The sequence below is a fragment of the Varanus komodoensis genome, unplaced genomic scaffold, assembly GCF_004798865.1.
Source record: "Varanus komodoensis strain SLA01 unplaced genomic scaffold, ASM479886v1 scaffold12, whole genome shotgun sequence".
Classification (NCBI taxonomy): Eukaryota; Metazoa; Chordata; class Lepidosauria; order Squamata; family Varanidae; genus Varanus; species Varanus komodoensis.
In genome coordinates this window covers 17,415,081-17,441,521 of record NW_025335349.1, presented here as the reverse complement: position 1 = coordinate 17,441,521, position 26,441 = coordinate 17,415,081, and the positions used below count along the sequence as shown (strand labels likewise).

Below are 26,441 nucleotides of genomic sequence, written 5' to 3'. Positions count from 1 at the left end.
GGGGTATCTTAATTTAAACTCACTTTTTCCTTAACAAATAAATGTACATTTATTAAGTTTCATTTGAATCACAACAGTACATATCTCAAAGTAAACACACTGCAAATCCTTCATCAATTACTGACTGAATGAAAAGATTTCTAGAAAAATGACTGACTGAGAAACTCAAATATGGATAAGTTTATCTGACAGATCTGGATTGATCCCAGAGTGAATAATAGTTTCTGCTTTCTTTCTGATGTTGCTTATACATTTTTTTAAAAGTTGCTAATATTGTCCTTTGTATAATACATTATGTAGCATCATGGTCTCTTTTGCACTGGGTAAGGAAAGGCTAACGAAGTATACTGATGTTAACAGACTGAATGTTAAGCCAGGAACTGATTAAAGGGGAACTTTCTGTATTTGAAATATTAACAAAGAATGGTTAAATTTGAATAGATAACACAAACATTTCTCAATATGACAAGATTTTCCCCTGCTATTCACAAAGAGTTTCTATTCTATTTACAAAGAATAGGGCTGGATACCTACATGCAGCACATCTACTGAAATCAGTAGGGCCTGATGAAAATACAGTGATCTGGCCTGTACAAAGGCTGAACAAACTCTCACCCCCACTGGAATGCTCTCTCTTCCTGAGTCCCTGAGGCAACTCCTCCTATCCTATCCCAGATTTCTTCTTCCATCATTTATGACCACCTACTTTCCACCACCACTCCTGCCACCCTCTCTAAACCACCTCCCCACTGCTGCCTCTTCCTCCTCTCACCTGCTCATCTGTCATACAGCAGCAGCTGCTCCTACCAGCCACCGCCTCTTAGCATATGCCAGGCCATTTCCCCTGGCACAGTTTCTGCAGCCTCTCCCTTCCCTCACTCTCACTGCTAACTTCCTGCTTTCCTGCTTCCTGGCAGAGCAGGGAAGTGCAGAGATGCAGTGCCTGCGAGGGGGCGGGGGGTGAGAAAAAGAGCATCTTGGTGGGTGCTGCCAAGGTTCTTGGCTCAGCATTGCCAACCCCCACAAGAGGGCTTTTGCACAGAAGAATAGCCAGTTCCTGAATCAACAAACAGAAGCAGAATTTTTATTTGATTCTGCATAAGAATCTAGGAAGAACCTTCCTTGTGGGTGTAAACAGGAATTGGATCAGGTTGTTCAAGCATGTTCCTGTCAGTTTGAGTAGGTTTATACACTAGTTGCTGTTGACGAGTGTTTGTTCCCTCCCATGTGTGGCTGTAATTTAGTGAGTTAGAATAGTGCACAAATTCAATATCTTAAAATACTTAAATTTCTTTTCAAGTACTTCAAGTTCATCTTGCTCATTTAGTAAAATGGCCTGTTCTAGAACTAAGCATTAACATCTGAGCACTCAATAAATTTCCATGTAATGCTTTTTCCTCAAATATTACTGCTGTCCTGCAAACTAGATTCCCTGATTTATGAGGTGTTCCTTTTTTCTCTAAATTAACTCAATTTAGCAAATGTCTCATGAGCTGTTGACAAAATTTTGTGATCAGACAGGTAATACCCCAGCTGAAACAAGATGCAGAAACTGTTAACCTGCCTTTGACCTCTTTGGATATATGTGAAGTTGAGAAAACTTAACGCCATATACTAAGATTTCAAAGAAAGGGGACAGGAGGGGGGAAAGGGGAGCCCGGGAATAACCCCAGATACTTGCAGAACTACAGAGGTTTAACCTCTTAAGAAACCAATTATAGTAAGACTCTAACATTAAGAAAGTGTAACTGCCAATATGCCCTGCTCCACAGCACAACACTGGAGGAAAGACAAGTTTAAACACAGTAGTATTTTGCCTATTCTGCTGAAAAGAAAACTTGGATTAAACCTGATGTTAGTCATTAACAAGACGAAAGCTTCTTCTTAACATGAAGAATGGTTCCCTTTATGACACTGGCACATTCTCCATGCTAAAAACAACGCTGAATGATGTCACAATAAATTATAGCCTAGTTGCACTTCAGAAATCTAGCTAATGACCAATTATTTTCCCTATTCCAGCATTAGGCAAATATGTAGCTGAAAATGAAGCTTTTACCTCCTGTTCTCTTTGAAATCATGATTTAATTTTCTGTCCCAAATGGTTTGTAATAGAATCACTTCACTACTCATAAACAACAAATGACGTTAGTGAGACTTTAGCAGTGTATCCTAAAATCATTTATCAGAGAAATTACTGAGTGGGTCATGTTAAGGGCTTCTTTACTAAACATTAATCAACCTTGCTCCTCTCTCCTAAAATGTTTCTATCACAGACATGTTAAACTAATTATCTAATTGGAACAATTGGAAACGATAACTTATTTTGATGTTAAGCAAACACAACACAGCAGAGGAGTTTTAGATTTGAGTAACTTAGATTTATTGCATGCTAGTCTAGCATTCTGCTCTCACAGTAGCCAACTAGTTCCTATGGGAAGCCCACAAACAGGGTATGAGGGCATTACCACTGTCCTTCTCACCACTGCTCAGCAACTAACATTCAGAGACAGTAGGATATAATGGACAGCTATCATGACTAGTAGCCATGAATTTGTTTGATCCTGTTCTAAAGCTAAATGCTGTGTGAAGTACTTCTTTTTATTTGTTCTGACTTTCCCAATGTTTAACTCCATTGGATGTCACCAGATTCTCATATTATGACAGTGAGAGAAAATTTCCCCTATCAGCTTTCCCCAAACGATACATAATTTTACACAACTCAGCAAAAAGTCCCAAATATTATAGCTGTTCCTCACAGGTGTTTTGTTCTAGGCCCACCAGCTCTTCCAAAGTCTAGCAGGATGCTGAGATGCTGAACCTGGAACAATCAATCTCTCTCTCTCTCTCTCTCTCTCTCTCTCTCTCTCTCGCTCTCTCTCGCTCTCTCTCGCTCTCTCTCTCTCTCTCTCGCTCTCTCTCTCTCTCTCTCTCACAGACACAGACACAGACACAGACACAGACACAGACACAGGCGCGCGAACGATTCAAGGTCATACACTGATCTGTTGGGATCCAGCCCACTGTATGTGGAACCATTTGCTTTTATTTAAGTTCAGGATCATTGATTCATTGTTATAGACCTTCCTCTTTAAAGAAAAGATCATTTGGCACATCAACAATTCATTGATTTGCTCACAAGATGGCAACCTTTAGCAGAATAGAATACACATTCTGACAAGTCTATGCAATTGGAAGTTCTCAGCCTGTTAGCTGAAACCTTTAAGTCCTTCCATAGTTTCTAATGCAAATATATATAAGCAGGCCATAGCAGAAAGTATACATAGGTCAAGCAAGGTTTGACCTTTATTTAGTAAAGATACTTATGGTACTTTTTGCTAAAGTAGTGTGTAAACCGAAGATTCTGGCCAGCTTCTAATTTACATAATTGTATCCTGCATAGTTAAATTCCCCTTGCAGTTTTCAACTAGCTATGGTATTTGTCACTTTTCTGCTAAAATACAGCTGAAGTATGCAATACATCACAAACATATGAAGTCACAAAGAAGTTCTGACATTTGTTTTAAATATATTTTAGTTGTGTAAAATGTGAACTGCTCTGGTAAGTATCAACTGAAAGAAGGGCCAATTTACAATTGTTTTGATCCAACTCCAACATAACTTCACAATAGCAATGGAAATGGACCATAACGTTACAAAAGCTACAAGTTGAATTTTCTAATTTACATTGCTATGAGTGCCTAACTTCACATAATTGAGATTTAATACCAGTAAGTTTAGAAATTAATATCAGTGGTTGAGCTAATTTCTTTATAATTCTCATAAATAAACAGCTTTTCCTTTAAGGCAAACCAAACTGCTTTATCAATTATGTTATTTTATATTCTATCAGAATCAGAGGGCCTGTTTAGAACATCTCAAAAGCGATCAAGACAAATTTGAAGCAATTATCCCATAAACAATAGTCTCTTTTCTTAAAGTTAAGCTTGCTGACTTTCAGGTCAACCTGCTACATGGTAACAATGGCAGCAAATAATTGGAATTATATTTATGCATCAATGTGGATGGACTAGTGTGCTTTGACTGAAACCATGTATAAAAAGATTAGGTTGCTTCTACAATGCATGCAAGGTACAGGGAACCTACTTAAAGCAATGATGGCTTAGATCAAAAGCTGAGCTGTTCCAGCATTCCAAGTTTGGCACCAGGCAGCATAGAAGCTGCAGGACTGGGAGACAGTACGACTGTTAATTCCCCCATTAATTTCTTCTATTAACATCAGCCAAATGGGTGGCCATTACTGTATCTTGTGGAAGTAAATGCCACACTTTATTTCTTTATTATATTTCTATCCCACCCTTTTTCCTTCCAAGGAACACAAGGTGACTTACATTATCCTCCTCCCCTGCATCTTACCCTCACAGCAACAACCCTGGGAAGTGGTTTGGGCTGAGAGTCTGTGACTGGCCCAAAGTCACTCAGTAAGCTCCATGAATAGATAAAGACTAGAAAACGAGACCCAGTTCCACACTCTTAACCACTACACCACACTGTCCCTTTAAATACATACTATATGAAGAAGTATGTCTTCCTTTTATCTGCCCTGAATCTTAAGACCAGCTTCATGGGATGACCCTAGGTTCTTCGTGTTCTTCTTTTTTCTTCTACTACTACTGCTACTACTATTTTATCAATAATTTCATTTCTATACTACTCTCTGGGTGATTTATAACAATCCATAAAACAATACAATAAACATATCATAAAACAATAAAAAACATTAAAAAGTTCAAAACAGGTGAAAACAAACCACAACAAACAAGGATTATATAAAAATAGCTGAGAAAGGTGACCCCCCCCCCCCAATCCCATGGGTGCCCAAGTAAGTCTTTAAGGATCTCAGCATAATGGGCCATCCAAACTTGGCACTGAAAAGATGACAAATTTGGCACCAAGCAGGCTACGGTGGAAAGATCTCCCCATAGATAGGGGCCACCACTCTATTATGAGAGGAGAAAAAATCACCATGCATAATTTTCTACACCTCTATCATATTTCTCCTAACTTACACTTTTTCTAAGCTAAACAATCCCAGATAGTTCTTGCTTGTAAGGAAACTGCTTTAGCCCTTTGAACACTAACTGACCCCTTTCAAACTTTTGCAACTGTACAATATCCTGCTTTAGATGCCATGACCAGAACTGTATACAGTATTCCAAATTTGGTCACTGCATATATTTGTTTCAGAGGAGTACCATCTGGTAGTTTTAATTTCAATTCCTTTACTAATTAGGCCCAGCATGGGAGTCATATTTTCCAAAATGGCCATGTACTGGCCTCAAGGTTTCATTAAGCTGTCCACCACAACCTCAAGATCTGCTTCTTGGTTACTCGCTCAAATCCCATCAGTCTATATTTGAAGTTGGGAGTTTTTGCCCATGTGTGTATCATTTATACTTGCTCACACTGAACCAGATTTTCCATTTTGATGCCCATTCTCCCAGTCCAGAGAGATCCTTTTGGAACTCCTTGCAATTCCTTCTTGTTTTAAACACCCTAGGTAATTTGGTGTCATCAGCAACATGGTCTTTTCACTGCTCTCTCCTGATTGCCAATCATGCATGATTTAATTGAAAAGCACTGGTCCTGATACAGATCTCTGTGTTTACATCCCTCCATTGGGAAAGTTCACCATTTACTCTAACCCTCTGCTATCTATTCTTTCACCAGTTACTGCTCATACTCCACCACTAAGGGGGACTTTGTCTAATGCTTTTTGGAAGTTCAAAAAAGCAATGTTTGAAGCAATTAAAGCATCATGACTCCCCCTTTCAACTTCTGCTTTACTAGTTCCCTATTTTAGAGAAGTTTCCTCTTTGGAAGTCAAATGTGAATGGGTTAGACTTCCTTGGCAATTTTCCACATATTTATGATAATTCTTAGGTCACTATTGGTTCATGCTGTTTTCATCTTATGTCTACTGTGTTTTATAATTTTTATTAAGTGTTAACTGTCCAGAGAGCTTCAGCTATTAGGAGGTATATAAATGAAATAAATAAATAAATAGAACATATCTCTCTCCATACCAGGTCCTCAGTTAACTCCAGTGATTAAATCCAGTGTTGTCTTCCCTCAGCTTGGTTTTATTACCAACTGTTCTAGGTTACAGTTTATGTCCTGCAGTTCAGAACACCAAGAAATCTGACCTCTTTATCTTGAGTGTAATATACATTTATCCAGTCAGTGTAGCAATAAATGAAGTCACACGTTATTACACCTCATTTGAAAGCCTCTTTGATTTAATTTTCCATCTCTGGCTTGGATACTTCTACCATTTGCATAGATACATTTATATAAGGAATCCCTCCCTAGATGTCTCCAGGATGTCATTTTCTGCTAAGGCACTTAGTCCCATTTGACTTGCTATCATGTTTCACCATATGCTCATATCCTTTTTCCTCTCCCTCTAAATTTAGGCAATTGGAAGCATTTTCATCTTCGTTCCCCTAGGGATGATATAACTTGAACCAGATGCTCCTTAGCCCGTTTGTTTCAGGGTTCAGTTTAAATATTGTTCTGACACCTTTCTGTGTTTATACCAGTAGCCTGGTTCCATTTTGGTTCAAGTGAAGACTGCCCCACTTGTATAGCATTGTTGTTGTTGTTGTTGTTAGTCACGAAGTCGTGTCCGACACATCGCGACCCCATGGACAACACTCCTCCAGGCCTTCCTGTCCTCCACCATCTCCCAGAGTCCACCTAAGCTCACACCAACTGCCTCAGTGACTCCATCTAGCCACCTCATCCTCTGCCGTCCCCTTCTTCTTTTGCCATCTATTGTTCCCAGCATTAGACTCTTCTCCAAGGAGTCCTTCCTTCTCATTAGGTGGCCAAAGTATTTGAGTTTCATCTTCAGGATCTGGCCTTCTAAAGAGCAGTCAGGGTTGATCTCCTCTAGGACTGACCGGTTTGATTGCCTTGCGGTCCAAGGGACTCGCAGGAGTCTCCTCCAGCACCACAATTCAAAGGCCTCAATCCTTTTGTGCTCAGCCTTCCTTATGGTCCAGCTTTCACAGCCATACATTGCAACTGGGAAAACCATAGCCTTGACTATAGGCACTTTTGTTGGCAGGGTGATGTCTCTGCTTTTTAGTATGCTGTCTAGATTTGCCATAGCTTTCCTCCCCAGGAGCAAGCGTCTTTTAATTTCTTGGCTGCAGTCCCCATCTGCGGTGATCTTGGAGCCCAGGAAAATAAAATCTGTCACTACGTGCATTTCTTCCCCATCTATTTGCCAGGAAGTGAGAGGACCGGATGCCATGATCTTAGTTTTCTTAATGTTGAGTTGCAAGCCAACTTTTGCGCTCTCCTTCTTCACCCGCATCAAGAGGCTCTTTAGTTCCTCTTTACTTTCTGCCATGAGAGTGGTATCATCTGCATATCTGAGGTTGTTGATATTTCTCCCAGCAATCTTAATTCCAACTGGTGATTCATCTAGCCCCATAAGATAACTTATCTATATAAGTTAAATAGGCAGGGTGACAGTATACAGCCTTGCCGAACTCCTTTCTCAATTTTGAACCAATCAGTTGTTCCGTGTCCAGTTCTCACTGTTGCTTCTTGACCCGCATATAGGTTTCTCAAGAGACAAATAAGATGGTCTGGTACTCCCAGCTCTTTAAGAACTTGCCACAATTTGTTGTGATCCACACAATCAAAAGCTTTAGCATAGTCAATGAAGCAGATGTTTTTCTCCCTAGCTTTCTCCATGATCCAGCATATGTTGGCAATTTGATCTCTGGTTCCTCTGCCTCTTCGAAATCCTGCCTGTACTTCTGGCAGTTCTCAGTCCACATACTGCTGGAGCCTAGCTTGCAGGATTTTGAGCATAACTTTGCTAGCATGTGAAATGAGTACAATAGTGAGGTAGTTTGAACATTCTTTGGCATTGCCTTTCTTTGGGATTGGAATGTAAACTGACCTTTTCCAATCCTGTGGCCACTGTTCAGTTTTCCAAATTTGCTGGCATATTGAGTGTAGCACTTTAACTGCATCGTCTTTTAGGATTTTTTGTATAGGATAGGCTTGTCCAAAAATGTTTCTCAGTACCTTACAAATCTGGATCCCACCATTCTATACCACTGTCTCAAACCACATAGTGAGACTCCTCAGCTTCACCTTAGCTGGGCCTGGTGTGGAACAATTAGCATTTCAGAGAAGGCAGCCTTGGTGAACCTACATATCAGCCTTTCACCTAACAACATAAAATTGGCTTCTGAGATCACTGAATTACATTTTCCCACATGCTCACCAGTTTCCTAAGCTAAAGAGCTCCACAGAGTACATGACAGAACTCTTTCCCTTTGCATTGGTCCTTTGATAATTTTGGTTGCCCTTTTCAGAACTTTTCTACTTATTTTTTGAAATGTAGTGGCTAGAACTGTGCAGGGTATTCCAAATGTGGTCACACCAAAGATTTGATAAATCTTTGTGTGACACTTTTATTTTGATTCCTTTTCTAATTTACACATTGATTTTTTTTTCACAGCAGCCATACACTATGTTCTAGCAGGATCCCTGATGTCCTGTCCTGTCCTGTCCTGTCCTTTCAAGCCTGTTTTAAGTTTAACAAAATACTCACTTGGTAAGCTCTATTGATTTGGTTTGCAGCCCAGCTAGCATACTTCATATTGTCCTTCTTCATCTTTGCACTTGCCTTGGAATTGGAAGCAATATGGCTGGCAGCCTAGAACAGGAATTAATCAGTAAGAGAATGTGGAAAAATGAACTAAAATATTGCACATGAATAGAACATGAAACAGTACCAATAGGAAAAGATGAACAAAGGGATTAAAGTATTGTTCTTTTGACTATCTTGAAGCAAAAAGTACAATAAAAATTCAGAAATAGTAAGAAAAGGAATAGGTTAGAACCAGAGAACTTCATTTCTGCTAGACAATACAGCCTCCTTCTCTAGAGGCAAACATTGCTGTTAACTTTACCACAAGTATAAAAAAAGCAAAACAAAAACCCTACACAATTAGGTCCTGCACTTCTTTGGATCTATGACTTGTACGAAGAAATCCTACATGGCAAACTGTTCTTGAAACCTGAAGGGATTTTAAAAATCACTCTGGAATTTCACATAATGATATTGCTGTTCAAAGAGAAACTATGAAAACCTCACTGTGCATTCACAATTCTCAAGGTGCATCTAAAGCAGCCTTTCTGGATTCCAGTCATAGTTTCAGTAAAACTTCAAAAAACATGTTTTTGAAAATGAAGGCCTGGTTCTCCATAAAGATCATCTTATTTTAGTTACAAGTCCTAAAACATAGAATGTTAGCACAACTTCAAAAGGAGGATGCCTGTTAACTCATACAGAGCAGGAATGATCATGTTTCCAGAAAATGCTAACGTTTAGGCAGCACATCCTGACTTGGTTCTATGGAAATTTTTATTAGATCTGGCAGCATTAAAGACCTCAAATCTTGCCAACAGATAGTAAATCAAGAGTCGCAAATGATCTTGAGTAACAGATTTTATCTGTCATTTTCTACAATTATCAGTCAATATTTTATTCTAAAGGAGACTTCAAGAAAATGTACTTTAGACATAAGTATTCAAATTTGTATAAATTCTAGAACATTGCTGTTTAAGGAGTGTTAGCAGAAATCAGTAGTTTGCATTAAATGTGGTTAAGTTGGGGGAAAAAATTAAAATACTCAGAACGCTTTATTTAAAAGCTTATTAAAATAGCAGAAATTTTAAATACAATCTTTGTCAGTCTAACAGCTGATAGACTGATTTATCAGTAGTAGAATATGCATCCTACTGATAAGGCCATAGCCACAACACCACATTCCATTTTTTTTGCTGATAACCTTGAATTTTTTTTTTTTATATATATATTCAATATAAAAGCAACTCCAATGTTGGTCTTGTCTTTATCTTGTCTTTATTGGTACTTAGTGCCAAGAAGCCAGTCTTAGTACTGTTGCTTCTCCATAGTGGTGATTGTTGTCACATTAATAGGCAATTCAGGAAGAAGAAATAGGAATTAATAACATACGCTTCTTTTTTTAACATGCAGGTAAAGAAGCAAGTGGAGAAAAAACTCAAGCTCATGACTAGGAGAAATAATAAAGATAAAGGTAAAGGTAAAGTTTCTCCTTGACATTAAGTCCAGTCATGTCTGACTCTAGGGGGTGGTGCTCATCTCCGTTTCCTAGCCAAGGGAGCCAGCATTTGTGGTCATGTGGCCGGCATGACTAAACACTGAAGCGCACGGAGGAATAATAATGCATTTGGATTTTTTATTATTGATATTATTAAAATGCCTTAGATGCCTTTCTAAAACTAACAGGCTCAGGGAAACTTACAACAAAATAACAAAGTTTATCATTTATTTTTTAAACATTAAAATGTATCTGAACTCCTGCAGTATAAAAGCAGGTTGAAAATGTTTTGAGTACAATTATTTGCACTTCTGGTTCCATTCCTTCTGGTTTTATTTCACAGTCTTCCAGAAACTCTGTCACAATGGATGGAATCCACCAGTGCACTGACACTTCCACTGATTTTCTTATGTATTTCCAGGGCAACATGAAACAAACAGAAATGCTTATTGCACAATTTACACATGGGAGCTCCACTGACCTGCCTCCTCTTAGGAAGTGCTAAATCTTCCTTGTGTAAAAGGCAGATCTTGCTTGTACAACAGAATTGGTAGATCACTTACTGAAGCACCCTGTTGGGTTCTGCTAAATAAGACTTATTTTGTACATGGTAACTTTATATGTAGCTACAATTACACACAGGAAAACTTTGCTTAAACTGCCAAGTCATAAGCATTTTCAATGTTATTCTATGTACACACTATGTGCATGTTATACAATGCAATAAGTCACATACACAGCCATTACATGTAACACCTGTTTTGTTTTTGCACAGAACCAATGATATCCCTGGAAGTAGTGATAGCATTAGTGTACTAAATCAAGTACTAAAACCTTCCATCTTTTTAATAGAGTTGTTAAGGCCTGATCCCACTGAAAAATTTCAGTAATTTACAAAATGATGTAATTAACAGATATGATCATGCACCTTTATGTTTAGCTAAACTTTATACTTTCTACTATAGTACCTAACTACTGTGGATCATCACTCAAAACTGAAAATGTGGACACTGAAGATGTATTTTAACTACATCTATATTAAGAGAAATATTATTTATTGTTGTTGAATTCTGTCTACTATCTTGCTAGGGAGATCTGAGCCAACCTAGAAACATGAAGAGAGCCTACAGATCCATTTCTTTTACTTCCTCCAGTGAGTTTAGCACATTTCTTCTTTTCAATTCCTGCCCACATTTAAAAATAAAAAAAAATGTTTTTTAAGATAAAAAATTAAACACCTCCAGACTCACCATGTACAGGCCAAACAATGCTCTCATATTTCGGTTGTTCAGTTTCAATGCCTGTGCAAAATACTTTCTTGAGAGCTCGAGGTTTTCAAGTCCTCCTTGAGTATATTTAACCTGTAGCAAATTAAGATTGGTAAAATTTATTTTAACATTTTGAACAGTTGTGCCACTTACCATAAGCCTCAGAAAGGGAAGCCATTTGGATTTTTACCTCCAAAAATCATTGAATAGAAGAGGTGGAAGGAGCCAAGAAGGTCATTAGGTCCAACCCCCTGTAGCTGCAGGTCACCAGTTAACAATAATCCACTCAGATGGCTGTCCAGTTTCTTCTTGAATGTCTTTAGATGGGAGACCCCAAGACCTCTCTAGGCAATTGGTTCCACAGTCATATTGCCCTGACAGTGAGGAAACCTTTCCTGATATCTAGGCTGAATCTGGGTTATTGCCACTTGAATGTATTATTCCGTGTCCTTCACTCTAGTATCAGTGCAAAGAGATCTTGACCTTCCTCTCTGGGACTGCCCTTGAGGTACTTATACAGTGATACCATGTCTGCCCTTAGTCTTCTCTTCTCAAAGCTAGTGACTAACAATGGTGGTAGCTAACAAAGCCTGAAAAATGGATGTGCATGGAATATTTGATGCTTAATTCAACAATTTAAAAATAAATCTCTTAAGCACTCCATATTGAAAGATAATGAGAAAAAACAGGGAGAGGATGTGATTCAGCTGTTTCACCAGACAAACTGACTAACAGCCATAGGAAACAACCTGTGGGCAAACTGTAGGGACAGTGCACCTTGCCAACTGACTGCTAAACCAGGACAACTGCTGGCTGTCCAGACTGTTCGGAAATACTCACCTCTGCAAACTGCTGGCAGTATAAGTGGTTGTGAGGGTTAGTCATCATGAGCTCTTCCAAGCAAAATGCTGCCTTTGCGTAGCTGGAGGACAAAATCAAGATGTGACATTTAAAGGAGAGAATAACCAAGGAAACAGCAGTTCTGGCTGACAATCTTTTTTTTTTTTAAATAATCATCACAGTATTAGGACCAGCAATATTAGGACCAAAGCACTATCAGAATATCTATAGAGAAAACTAGTTCAATTTTCTTCTAACAGAAAAGAAAGTAAAAGTGCAAGTAGTCATGCTCCTGTTTCTGTTCTTCTGCTGAAAGTACTCTAAGACAAATGTAGAAACCTTACCCACAGTAAGAGTCATGGCTTTGGGGAGAACCTGAGAGTCACACTCTTACTGAAGATACTATTCACAAGTCCTGTTCTATTCAGAAAGTGGAACAAAGAAAAGGGGGGACCCTCATTGCATTAGTTTGCGTTTCTACTTTTCCTACGACTTCGTAACATTTGAGCCTATTCAAAAAGTCTACTTCTCATTTTCTCTTGCCACCATACCTTCTGACTGGGACAGGCCCTTGTGGAGAAAATGTCAGTGTGAACGAATAGACTATGAACATACAGTTAACAGTGATTCCTGTAATTACAGCAGCCGGGAAATGAATTCACCGACTGCAAATTTACTGCTATCCATGTCTATGTGCAGATGATTTCATAAAATGTGTCAGTATGAGCCCACCTCTATTAAAAGTTGAGAGGAATGCAGAAAATGCAGCTGCCCTACATCTAAGAATTGTCCCTAAATCATACTTATTTAAACAAGACAGTGCTTAATTATGGTATTGCAACACTGACATACACTTATGCTTTTTTAAAATATTGCCAAAGTTTAACTTGTATTAGTAGATGTGTAGCAAACATAATTTGGATATGGTCATATTCAAGCCTTTCTTCAAACAGATGTTTATCGCTAAAATATACAAATTTAAATAAAGTGTAACTCTTAAGATTTGTGGCATTCAGTCCCTTGCACCTTTCCCAGAGAAAAAGAGCAAGTACACATTCAGCTGTTGTAGAACTGCACAGTAATTCAACAAACACATATTTTATGATTTACTCTATTTCTAGGTCATTTTTGAAGCAATCAAGTCGAATCCAAGTGTGTCCTTCTATTTATTGAAGGCTTTTTGATCCAGGTGGTGCCTCTGTTACTGCTAAGAGAGCAGAGGGATTATATTCCTGGAGCCCTAGCACCACTTCCACACTGTCCTCATCTCTCTGGAGTGGATGTTTGGGAAGATGCAGTAGATGCGAAGAGGAAATTTCAAACCATGGCATCCAAGCCAGCTTACATAAAATTAACCTGTTAAAAATGTGCCAACAACACTAAACCCCAATGATCATAGTGATAGTAGGAGTCAAATTCCCAAAGGAACAGTGTAAGAACAGAACAAAAGTCACCATCTTTACTATGAAATCCAGGCAAACAAAAGCACACCTAAAACAGATGCTTCTCTAATGACAAGGAAACTTTTGAAATTTTAGAGATGCAACTCCAAAAGTCTTGCTACTTTTGTTCAAGACACCTGATGTTGTAACCATCAATATGCAGAGTACAGGGTTATTTGTGAATCTTTATGTCCTGTATGCTACATGAATGCAGGACTGTGGATACCCAGGTCCTTCTGCTACATATAATGATTTTCCACTGCAAATTCCTCCATAAGCTTTCCTGTGTTACTTCTGGATTTGGAGCCTGGGAAGGGTCTATGGTGAAAAAATCAGTATATAAGAGGTTAAACACCCATTCTGCCCACAGGCTCTCCCTTGAGAATACCCCGCCCACACACACAATCTTGCACTCTTCATTAGTATTATGGTACTAATGAAAAATTTCATGTGTCTTGAACATGTAGATCAACCCTGCTGAACAGCTGTAGCAGTAGCCAAAGCAGTGACTCATTAGTGGCAAAATTGTGGCAGGAATGGAGAATAAGTAATGTGTGAGTCAATTTTGAGTCTCAGTGGAAACAGGTACCTCTCAATCCCATGGAAGCAAAACTGTTAAATCGCCAGAGAAAATTAACAGATCTAATCCTAGTACTCCTTTGTAAAACTGAAATCTGGATGAGGATAAAACTTTATTACTTGGTGAACCATTTGGAAAATAGGGATCAATTGCCCAGTTTGCACAATTACTGAGGCTTGTATAAACATGTGAACAAGATCATTATGAGATACCACCATCTCTGTAGAGACTGCGTGCAGAAACGTGAAAGTTTATTCTAAAATTACTCTTGTATATACAGTTGAAAATAGATAGCAGGACTGAAAAAGGACTGAAGTGTATGTGTACTACTTTTAAATCCCACCCCACTAAAAATAACTTTAAAAAAACCTGATTCACAGAACATCTGCATTCCTTAATACTTTAAAAAGCTATTCTGTTATATAGTGCAGACAGAACTAATTTAATCCTGGTACAACTGCTCAATAAACTCAACCATCAGTTCTATACATGATTAAAAGCAGCACTAAAATAAGTTTTGAGCATAGTAACCTTTTTAACTGTTGCTTCTCATTTTGGAAGGTGTCTCTCCTATATTTACTTTTTTACGATAATACTCTTTCCGCCTATTAGATTGTGAGCAGGGCTTGCAGCCCTTAATCTTTGTAAAATGCTTAATTTTTAGGTCTCACAAAAACAATTACTACTATTAGAGAGGCACTTTTCATAAAATACAGCTGCAGAATGAAATGCTTACATGGTTACTCATATTTACAAATATATCTAACACTTTCAGTAATTCTTTCTCTTCAGATATCAGGTTAATGTATCAAGAAAACTGTATTACCAGCAGTGAATACTTTTCTGAACGGCCCACAGTTCTTACATATACACATCTGAGGTTTGCATAAAAATGTATAGACTCACTGCTCCTGCTTCCACTTCATGCATTTTTGAAAGATGGATTTAAATCAGTATACCAGATCAGCGAGATAAAGTTACCTATCTGGGCACATAGTCCAAAATCTTTACTCCTGCAGCCCTCCGCTCAAATCTTCTTAGGGACATGGAAATCAATCAGAAAATCATTCCCACTCAACTAAAAAGTTGTAATTCTACAGCTCTACCAATTTCTACTTCCCAGGCTTTGTGTACTTAGGAGGGCACCTTAACCAATATCACTTCAAAGGCAAGAGCCACAATTAAGTTTAAGCTTGATTTATTCTTCCTTGGACTTTAGCCTGTGTGTCTAAGACATTCTAGAAACATATTGTAGTAAATAGCTTTTTGCCACAAGATGTTCATGCCCATATTCTTTGGATAACAATACATATTCATAATTTAGCAAAATAGTCTATTTCATAGGATGTAGTGATGAAAGTTTAATCAAAATGTAGATATTAATATACTTGTATTAAAACTACAGTTCATTTTAAGTAGGCGATTTTTAAAAGGAAATACCCAGCTCAACTAAATTTATGAATCAATTAAAATCCAATTTAAAGAAAATCTAGTTATATTTTTAGAATGACTAATCTTATGTGCATTGATTTTGCAGAAACTTTTTGGAAACTTCATACCAACCTACTAAGGAAAACACTTCATTCTACCAAAAATTGAGTTCAAGTTCATGAAAGCTCAAAGCATAATAAAAGTGTTAAGTCTTTTAAGTTTTGCAACTATATGTATTTGTGTCTATCATTTTTAAGTCATGAGTTGATCATAATGATAAATTGCACATTATATTAGACTTATTTGTTGCAGGGCTATTTCACATAATGAAGACTCTGTCACTGAAATTATCTATTATACTCTACAAGCAATACAAGCTTATGCTATTTCTGTGAGAAAGAGAGCTGTTTTTGTAACCTCAATGAGAATGACTGCCTTTTCTCCTGAGAATCTCATTATTTTCCTATTCTTTGAAAGAGAAGGAAGGAAACAACATGGTACAATTTAGGCTTGGGCCGAAAAAATAAAGACGGGCAGAGAGGGAGACCTACAACAATTTGCCTTGGGATAACGGTTAGAATTAATGCTGTGATATTAGAAAACCTGAACTAAGGCTCTGAGCTAATCCACTCATTCCGGGATTTCCTCTTGTCACTAAAGCAATAAAAGCTAACAAAAACATTAAATATCCAATAAAAAGTTCCTACAACGCTCAACATTCTTGACTGCATGTTGTCTTTTACCTAGGAAACCAAAACCCTTATTTTATAATCACTGGATTTTTTTTTCTTTAAGAAAATTTATATTTTCAAAACATGTCTTTGGTGTATCTCCTTAAAGTAGACTCCTAAAGTTTAAACACAGTTCATGCATACCATCTCCTAAGTTTACTACTTTATACTTATATCTACTAAAACAAATTTAAGTAACGCTGGCAGTCTAAGTGCCCAAAATGCGTCTGTTAAAATAACATTTGTCTAACGAGAAGGTGAGATGTATTCTTATCTATTTTTAACAGTTTTCTCCCACAAAATAAAAATTAAGTATTGGATCTGGCAGCTCAAAAAGATATTTATATGTATACTATTTGTCCTACTAAAATAAAATTGGGACTTTTCCAGTAAGGAAAACATTGACTAGGATCTTTTCTTTATATGTAAAACCAACTCCCGTCTTTTGCAAAGTGCTATGCAAATTACTTACTCGTGTTCATTGATGTAAAGTTCTGCAAGTTCATGCCAGGCTTCTTGGTCACCAACAAACCTGATCAGATTAAATAAATAAATATAGTTGTAAAAACTGAAGGACTCTGTAAAATGAACAGCTCTGAAGCAAAGAAATAAATCAAATGTAAATTCCATTTTAATTAAAAAAAGATTTATCAGAATAGCAACACACAATACGTATTCTTATAAAACACTCACTGTTCCAGATATTCATTCAGCTCTCGGATGGCTTCTGCATTTTTCCCCTGGGCTTTTCGAATAGCAATCTTTCGCTTTCTTGCTGACTGTGGGATGAAATTAACAGAGGATTATGTCCTCATAATTCCCTCGGTTTTTGTGATACAAGCAATCTGACTGTGCAAATTATTATCTCAATGCCAGAGGAATTCTACTGCAGAGCAACTGCTCAGCTGGAGTTTATAAATATACTCCATGACAACCTGCTGAGAGATTTAAAAACTTTTCTTGCTATCACATTACGTTTTACTTTTCATGTACAAACTGTATGCATCATTTCATCCAAATAAGTCACTGTGCAGATTTTGATAATTACAAAACAGTAGGGGATCCTAATCTTTATCTAGTCCAGAGTCTACCAACTTATCATTCATGTGCTCTGTATCTCAGAAATAATTCAGTCACTGACGATTACAAAACAGTACTGTGGCATTTTACCAGAAGCATTTCCTTTGGGTTTTCAAGACCTTCTCTGTTTGGTTTTGTTTAAGTCTTTAAAACAAGTATTACATAACTTCTAAAACAGCAATCTGGGTTTGCTGAAGCCAGTTGTGATGACCATATCCGCCCCCATCAAATATATATATATATATATATAAATAAATAAATAAGAGGCAATGATATATGAAGGATTTCTGAAGGTACAGCAAGCTTTAGGAAAAATTCAGTTGCTAACACAACTATTTATATGGTTCCATCAACTGACAGCAGTTCCATTGAACTAACAACTCCATAATAGTAAAACAAATCAAAAGATACGCCCTAAGGACTTTAGCCTGGGAACATAAGCCATCAGCCAAATTACTGAGCCAACTTGATCCATTTTTAAAAACAAATTTCATTTGCAGCAACAGAGGAGACAGTTCATCGTCATAAGAAGGGTTCTTTCTTTCCACCTCTGAATGCCATTCCTTCAGAAACACACAAGAAGGGCCTCCTCAAATGGTTTGGAATTAGACTTTTCAGCGGCTGCTGCTCTATTTGTAAACCACAGTATTCCCACACAACAGAAGCCATTCAGACCCCTAAGCCTCCTGCTAATGGAAACATTATATCCTTTTCTGGAGCGCATGTATAAACTGATCATTATCTTGCACTAACTCCTAGCAGACATTTGATCACAGAAGACTACAAAGTTGGTGGAAAATGTGTAATACCTAATGCTAAGGTCACCTGTATGAAGCAGGACATGCCATGCACAACCAAACAACTTTCTTCAACTCCAGAGCTGTAGTGTTCATCACACACACACACCCAATCAATTTATTTCTTAGGTCATTTGGAATGAGTGTTTTCCTTAGCTTTCATGAAATGGTAAACTTCATAAATCTTCCATATTTCTACAACCAAGAAAACTCATTTAGTTTATCTGTTTGGCTCCCACATCTCTGCCAAGTTTCCTGACATCTTACACCATTCCCATCATCAGAGAGAAGAAAGACACTGTTGCCAAGAATTTACATATCCTCTCTTCTCTGGATATGTAGCCATTTCCTTTTTTTGACAATGTGAGATTTCAAACCAAATAGTCCTGAGCCTTGAGCATATAGATATATTCCTAGTAAGCAATGGAAATAGCTTGGTCTCATTTTTTTTATGTCCATCACCCTCATTTTCTTCTGATTTGCACCAAATCAGGCTGAACTGCAAGTCAAATTAGGCTTCCTTGGTGAGATCTAAGGTTCCTCAAGGCAAAGTCAGATTACCTCTGAAGTGACAAGAAATGAAGTTTAACTGTCTCAAAGCTTTGTGTGTGGTTTGGTGTTTCAGGCAGCTGCAGAAAGGAAAACAGACTCCCTATCCCCCCACCCCCGCTGCCCAAAATCTACTTTGCTTCCACTTTACCATTTATGGGAAATGACCAAGGGAATTGAAGGCTTTATTGCCAGAGAAAGGGCAACTATGCTCAGAAGTGACATCCACTTCTGTAAAAATAAAGACATTATAACCACTCTCACTTAGAAAAACAAAACAAAACAAATGTTAAGCTTAGCTTCAAAGCCTTCACATCTATGCTGCTGAAATTTGGCAGGCTTCATTCCAAGGTTCTACTATGTCTACATATTTCATCAAATTCTATTAGGAATGTTAGAAATGAATTTCCCAATGTACTGAATGGAAGATTGGATGGTCTGTTTGTTCAAAATCTTGCGACAGCCTTTGACCAGAATCGGATTAGGCACCCTTTAAATCATTCCGAATTGGGCTGTGGTTCCAAAGTTCTGGAGTATGATCTTGCCATCAGTGCACATCCCTTGACCTTGCTAGTTGGAAGGTCCTGGCTTTCAGATAGTGATTGTTTCAGATAGATAAAGTGATCCATATACTGAAACTGCTTACAGAAAAACTAATAATTGTGTTGAAAAACAAGAGTGCTATGAAGATGGATGTATGCTGAACATATATTATCCATTGCTATTGCAAAATCTATGCACACACTATTGTTCATATGTTAAAATGGTGAGTCACAGAACAAGCCACCGTATGACCAAGAAACAAGAGGGCTTTATTTATTCATTCATTCATTCATTCATTCATTCATTCATTCATTTATTCATTCAAAGGTTTTCTATACCGTCCACTAGAAGTGGTCTTACAATAAAAGCAACACAAATAAAATAGAGCTCAGTATCCAACTAAATAAAAGTTTAAAACCAGTTAAGTATTTAAATATTGGGAAAATATAAAGGTTTTCACCTGGTGCCAAAGGGAATAAAGTTTACCATGAATTGCTCTCCCTCTCTCTTCCCTCAGTCCTCCAGCTGGCTCTGGCACATAGTATGCCAAGTGTATTTTGTGACACATTGTCTTATCCATTCATCCTCACTCTTACCACTGCTCCATTTCATTTCAGACTATTTTGTTTGATTGTTTTCCAGAGCCTCAAGTAGAACTGGAGTCATATTCTTTTAAGCCAGTGAAAACTCTGTTCTTATGCATGTAAAATTTAGGGTTTTTTTCTTTTGTTGTTTTTGAGTTTTTTGTTTTGTTTTGCTTTGTTTTTTGTCTTTGTCTTTCAGTCCAATTGACTTTCCTTGCCAATTTCCTAGTCTTTTTGCAGTATCATACCTGCTCTAAAGTGAAGTAGGCAATGCTCAAGGAAACTGACATACATATGTAACATTCAAGAAAACTGACAAGAAGAGACTGCATATAGGCTAAATCATATTACAGTTATAGCAGTTTTTTGACAATCCTTTTTTAAAAAAGCACAGTAACATATCCCAATGTAATGCCTAGAAGCAAATGGAAGGAAAATTTGCATAAATCAAAGGAAGGGAAGTAAAGGGAGGGGAACAGTCACCCGCAGTAAGTGCTCCAAATATAAGCTACAAAATGAAGGAAAGAGTTACTATTTCATTCTAGAGTAGATGGAGAGCCAGGGAAGTGTTGAAAAGGTAGACATTTAAAGGTTCAAGACTTAAAACCAATGGAATTATATGACTAAAGAGTTAATGTATCACTAAGATACTGTTCTTCCTGCTGTTTGGACCTTTCCCTCCTTTACTGCTGCTTTTCAACTGTCAAGTTGGTAATTAGCCCCTGACAATGCACTAATTAGCTTCTAAGCAGTCTTGCTTTGTCAGTTTCCTTATCAGTTACCTACTCGTTTGCAGACTCTTTGACAGCTAAAACAGAGTTGCAATTGACCAGCAGAAAATTGCATTACAGTCATAAAAGCACATTTGCAAACACCCAACAGCAACGATAATACTATATAAATTTACAAACACTGTTGCACAATTTTCTGGGACCAGGAAAAAAAAACAGGCTGAATCAGTAGCAGCCACTCCAAAGAGCAACTTGGACATTGGTGGAAGGCAGACAGTGGCAAGGGCAAGTTCACAATGAGGGGTAGAACTATTTTCTGCTTTTGCTGAGCAAACTGCTCTCTGAGCTTCAGATGACAACCCACTGTGGCACAAACAACCCTTGGTACAAACTATGGGGTTATTGGGGTAGAATCCTGAAAAGTGAACCTCCCTGCATGAAGTTGTTTGACAACACTCTGTCGCTAGTTAACCATGATATGTTGTTGCAACTCCGACTGTAGGAAATCAGTCTATGAATCAGCCCTTAGCTGGCATTCCAGACTAAAAGCTTAAAGTGTAGTGTAAAGTGTAAATCTGAAGTATAAATCTTTCATTTAGCATTACAGTCTAATCAAATGATGAATTTTAATAAAATAATTGGGGCAAAATTGTGATCATTGGGAGTGTGTCCTGTGGCATAGAATTTTTCAAATTCCCCTGGCCTACGCTGTAACAGCTTGATTCTTCTAGGTATCTATCTGGAAGGAAAATATTGTCTGGAACAAAAGGTAAAAACGGGACACGAATGAGGTAAATACTGTCTTTATTGAACTTCCCACTCTGCTGACAGCAGGGCATAAGTTACTTAGAAGCCTCTGAAACTGAAAGCTTTCATTCTTTTAGAGCTATACCCTTAAGGTTCCAATCAACTATTTTAAACTTTGTAACCCTTTTAAAGTTAAGAAAAGCTTATGTGACAATTTACTAAGCAGTCTGACTATATCCCTTTCTAGAAAAGTGAATACTAAATAGCCTACAAGTCATATTAAGTTTTCAATTTACAGAAATTCTTGTGGGATAAAGCCTGCCTTATCAGATCTTCACTCCAAGAGGAATTATTCTGTCCTACTGTATGACGTGATATATTCCATTAACTTTTGTATAACATGTAGAGATACACACACACACACACACACACACACACACACACAAACTTAGAATAGTCAGAACAACCATTTGATTCAAGCCTGTTTCTCTCTGTTAATACAAATCTGATTTATGGAATTGCTACCACTGGATAAGTTGCCCTCCTCTGATAGGCAGGTAGAGAAGAGAGAAAATGATTCACTTCAATGTTAAGGCTATAATGCGTCTGTTAAAGTATTTGGAATTTTTCCTGAAAACAAGAGATTCTTGAGAACTAACGCGACATACAAGAGCAATTTTTCTCCTTTTCATTCAAAAAGTATTTGACCAGTACCTGGTCAAAATGTGTCGGCAACCAGATCCGTTTTGCTTGACGATGCATAACTGGGGACATGGAATTTCCCCCTATCCATTTCCTAGCATTCAGAAGAACAAAACCCTACAGAGATTACTGGCTGGCTCAGTAAAGCCATCATTCTTAATGGAAAGATACAGGTCATCTTAAAGAAACACTTATGCTATAATCAGTATCAAATGAGCCAAGCTGCTGTAGGATATCCCACATTTCTTTATTAAACCATGAACTATTCCAAACTATTCCTTTTAAAAAGTGAATAATCTCCAATTTGGCTCAGGAGCTAATCCTCCATTTGTCATTTATATATATTAAGAGTAAGGAGACATAAAATGAAGTGAGGATTTGAACATGTGTCAACTTCTGCATCTGATTAGCAAGGCAGACCAACAAAGACTTTGGAAAAAGCTTTTACCATAAGAGGAGTTTGAGGCTGATGACTCTGTCCTGAAAAGGAACTCCACTGAATTTCGCCCAAAATTTTTTTCTGAATTATTTATCAATAGACAATGTGTGCAGTTATAGTATTTTGTGCTTTATAAAAGAACTGATTTTTCAAGTCTTTTCTCTGGGGATGTAACACTGTAATTTTAGAGAAACAAAGGAATCTAAAGAAAGATACCATCATGGCAAGATCCAATTGGTAGGGCAGGTTGTAAAACCAAGACCAAAGAGCTTGACTTCAATGTACAAGAATAGCAGTATGCCCTGGCAATCATTACTGGCCTCAGGTGGTTGTGCCCTGGTTGTAAAAGTGACCTTGCACGGCATTTAGCAAGTAAAGAAGATTTCCTTGCACATGCCTGCCATGTTTAATTGTATGGATGGGATATGAAGGTTTGCCCAAGAAAAAGAGAATCACATAGCTCTCTTTCACTTGCCAAAATTAGTCCAGTTAAGCCCGTTTCTGTGCATCTTAAGTCATGAAAACTGTAACAGGCATAGAAATGCAGAGACCAGACAACCATTCTAATTTCAGAAAATACTTTTTTCATATAGGACAAGGGTGGGAAAACTTGTGTCTAAGGGGCAAACCCAGCCCTCCTAGAGTAAAGTCAGGAATCCTGGGGTTCCTCACATAGCCATACCCCACATTTTTTAAGGCTGCTACTGTCAATAAACATTTATACTACAATATGCTGGTACTTCTCTCTCTCTCTCTCTCTGTGTGTGTGTGTGCGCGCACGCGCGCGCATGTGCGCATGCGTGCGCGTGTGCATGCTTCCCACTGAAATTTAGACCCCTGGGAATTTCTCTTAACTTGAATTTGGTCCTTGCTTAAGCTGAAAGACTTCTTTATTCTTGAATTTCCTTCTTTATTCTGACTAGATATGACTACATTTACATCATATTGTACCACAAGTCAGTTGACATTTTGAGAAATTATTGCTAAGTTTCTGTGCAATTCATGCATACATATATATTCTGTCCCAAGGTCTTATGAAGAGGATAACTAGGCATTAAAAAAGTGAAGTACTCCCATTAAAGTTTTCAGTCAGAAATGAAGCTATGCCCACATGTTCCAGATTAGGGATTTTGGTTCACTGAAAAATTTGGCAAGCATTTAAGAAGGCACTCAAACCATGCAGGTTTACTGATAAGGGTGATGTTGCACGAGGGATTCAGCCTTCCCTTTCAGCAGGTATTGAGTGTATTCAGTGCTTGAAATACAAAAAACCAAGCTCATCATTAGAACATTAGATTAAATAAGCAGTAACAGAAAGAGACTAATCTACACAATTAGTCAGGATACAGTACCAAAACTTAATTCATATACACAATACTGCCTAATGTGTATTTGGTAAAATACTTTGAACTAAATGGCAGGTACATTTATCTCCCTTCAATGATGTTTCCTGTCATCAAGAGTACTTGCTTCTATTCAGTCTATAGCCATGCTTTAATCAACAAGTTAGGTGAACACACACAACAAGGAGACAATAGTGATGGTGATGTTTGCTCATTTTCCCCCTCTTCACTTGATTAAGTATAGAACTAAAATGTCTGAACAGAGCTACAGAGATATCGCTGTATGATGAGGGACAGGTCTGAAGTCACCTTTTTTTTATAAGCCCGTTGTTGGCATGCTTTCTTTGCTCCGTCATAGTCAGAGAAAGCAGAGAAAACATGTTCTTTTACACAGAAGCTTTATCAAGTCTAATTGCTCCTTATATTTGTAACTGCCACAAAGGAAGAACTGCAGCTTTGCGGAGGCAAGACCAACCTTGGACATGTGCTACTGCAGGTCATCCACAGGGCAGGAAGAGGAGGAGACAGGCTCCACCCGCAGTTACCTGGGGGCACCACAGCTTCATTTTATTTATTTTATTCATTTAAAGTCTTTATATGCCATCCCCATTGCTACACAGCCTCGGGACGGCTCACAACATTTCCTCATGTGTTGGGGCAAAACAATAAAGAGTTTTGCATGTGGAAGACGTGATGGTTAGGAGACGTGCACTCTTCTTGACCTCCCATGGGATACCAGTAAACCTCTGAGTTCGGAAAGTATAGGCAACCACCTTGAATTGTGCTGACCATGTGTTCTAATTTTATTTGTGGCAACTTATATTTTTCTAAGTTATGAAATGTGATGAAAACAAATTGTAGCTTGATCTCATGCATGGCATTAAAATGTTAGAAAGGTATTATCTTCATTTTATTAACTCGTGGGAATCAGTTGGGAAGAAGTATCCATAATGTGCATTTTTGGATTTTGTCAGATATGCAATAGGATTTGTACAAACAGAAGGTTTTCTCAGCGACCAAAATGACTGAAAATACCTTAAAGCCTGTGGTTTTGATACAGAGACCTGATTCTGAAATACATAAGGAAGACAGGAGTGGGAGACCAAACACAGTATTTATCTCTTCTCATTTACTCAGTTTCCCATCATACAGTTTACTTTCATAACCCAATATCATCTGTTTTCTCCAGCACTCAGAATTATTTTCTGGGTAATGCTCTAATGGCAGTAAAGGTTCAAAATGGAAATCTATGAGACACAGAACAAAAGCTTGGAGAAAGAAATGAAATCCCAGCCAAAGAGTCAACTGTTAGGGCTAATGGAGTATAACAGAACCTGGCCTATACATAAGACACATTGCTCAGAACTGCTTTCCACCGTACATCAAGGCTACATGGTCTTAGCTAGTACATGGACAATGACTTTTAAGTGCCTCATTTTTAATGTAGAGTATTAAGTGTCCCATTCATATATAGCTGAAATCTATTTCAATATCTTTTTTTAAACCTTGAAGTGTTTGCCCCCATCCACATTTCATACCTGTGGAATGTAACAATGACTGGCTCTAAGATGTACTTTTCTATTACATAAGCTAAAGTTTACAATTCTCAGTGCCTTAATGGAAAAAGCTGTTGGATATTAAAGTTGTTTTTAATCCTTGTGCAGCCCCTATCTTTCCTGTTTGAAACTGTCAGCTCCTGCAATGCATGATTTTTACATGACTTATGTGAACAAAAGTCTATGTTTCACTTGCCAAGCAAGAGAAAATGTTTAATATATCTAAGCAGCTCCATGTGTCAGCACACCAGAAGAGATTGCTTTAAACTCAACTTGATGCCAAGACAAACTCAGCAATAGTTTCAGTTTAAAACCATGAAGCATTTATTTTCCTACAGCAGCCATATGTGCACATGGAAATAATTAACAGGTAGATGACATATAAACAACTGCAATACCTGACAATTTATCAAAATTTTCTACTTAACTGTCATTCATTAGGACACAAAATAAAACTAACCACACTTGTCTGAAGAAAAGGCATTTGCTCAGTAATAAACCATTTTTATGAATTGTAAGAAATTTAAGTAATATTTCAGTATGTAGCTGTACCCTTATCTGTATTAATAGCTGGCAAATGTAGGATGTTTTAGCACAACGTTATTGAATTAGAAACACCAGGACCTGTGTTAATGTGCAACAGAAAGCAGAGACATCAGTTGTGTTATTTCATGTTTCCAGAAAGCCTAATTTCTTATTATTTATTGGAGGTTGAACATTGTTATACTTTTGTTTCTGTGCTTTTCTTTAGTTGAAAACTCAAACATCTGAACAAATGCAAACCTTGCATCCCTGAAGTTTCTATGTGAGTATCACTGACATTTCTGTGAAATTTAAAAATCACACTTTTGGATGTAGCAATTGCTTCAATACATGTATTTGTATAAACCATTTAATCCAATTAATATTTTCATTGGGCTCGATATGATAATTGGATAC

The 26,441-nt window shown here is 37.6% G+C and overlaps 1 protein-coding gene across 2 annotated transcripts in view; it reads right to left on the bottom strand.

Moving 5' to 3' along the window:
* Window positions 1–26,441, bottom strand: part of EMC2 (ER membrane protein complex subunit 2) — a 49,814-nt gene that overhangs the window by 553 nt on the left and 22,820 nt on the right. For both annotated transcript variants that reach the window (XM_044421783.1, XM_044421785.1), the window contains exons 6-10: window positions 17,125–17,210; window positions 16,904–16,963; window positions 12,248–12,329; window positions 11,390–11,500; window positions 8,603–8,707 (exon numbers count right to left, since the gene is read on the bottom strand). In XM_044421783.1, the coding sequence (XP_044277718.1) occupies window positions 8,603–8,707; window positions 11,390–11,500; window positions 12,248–12,329; window positions 16,904–16,963; window positions 17,125–17,210 (444 nt within the window). The remainder of the gene's footprint in view (window positions 1–8,602; window positions 8,708–11,389; window positions 11,501–12,247; window positions 12,330–16,903; window positions 16,964–17,124; window positions 17,211–26,441) is intronic.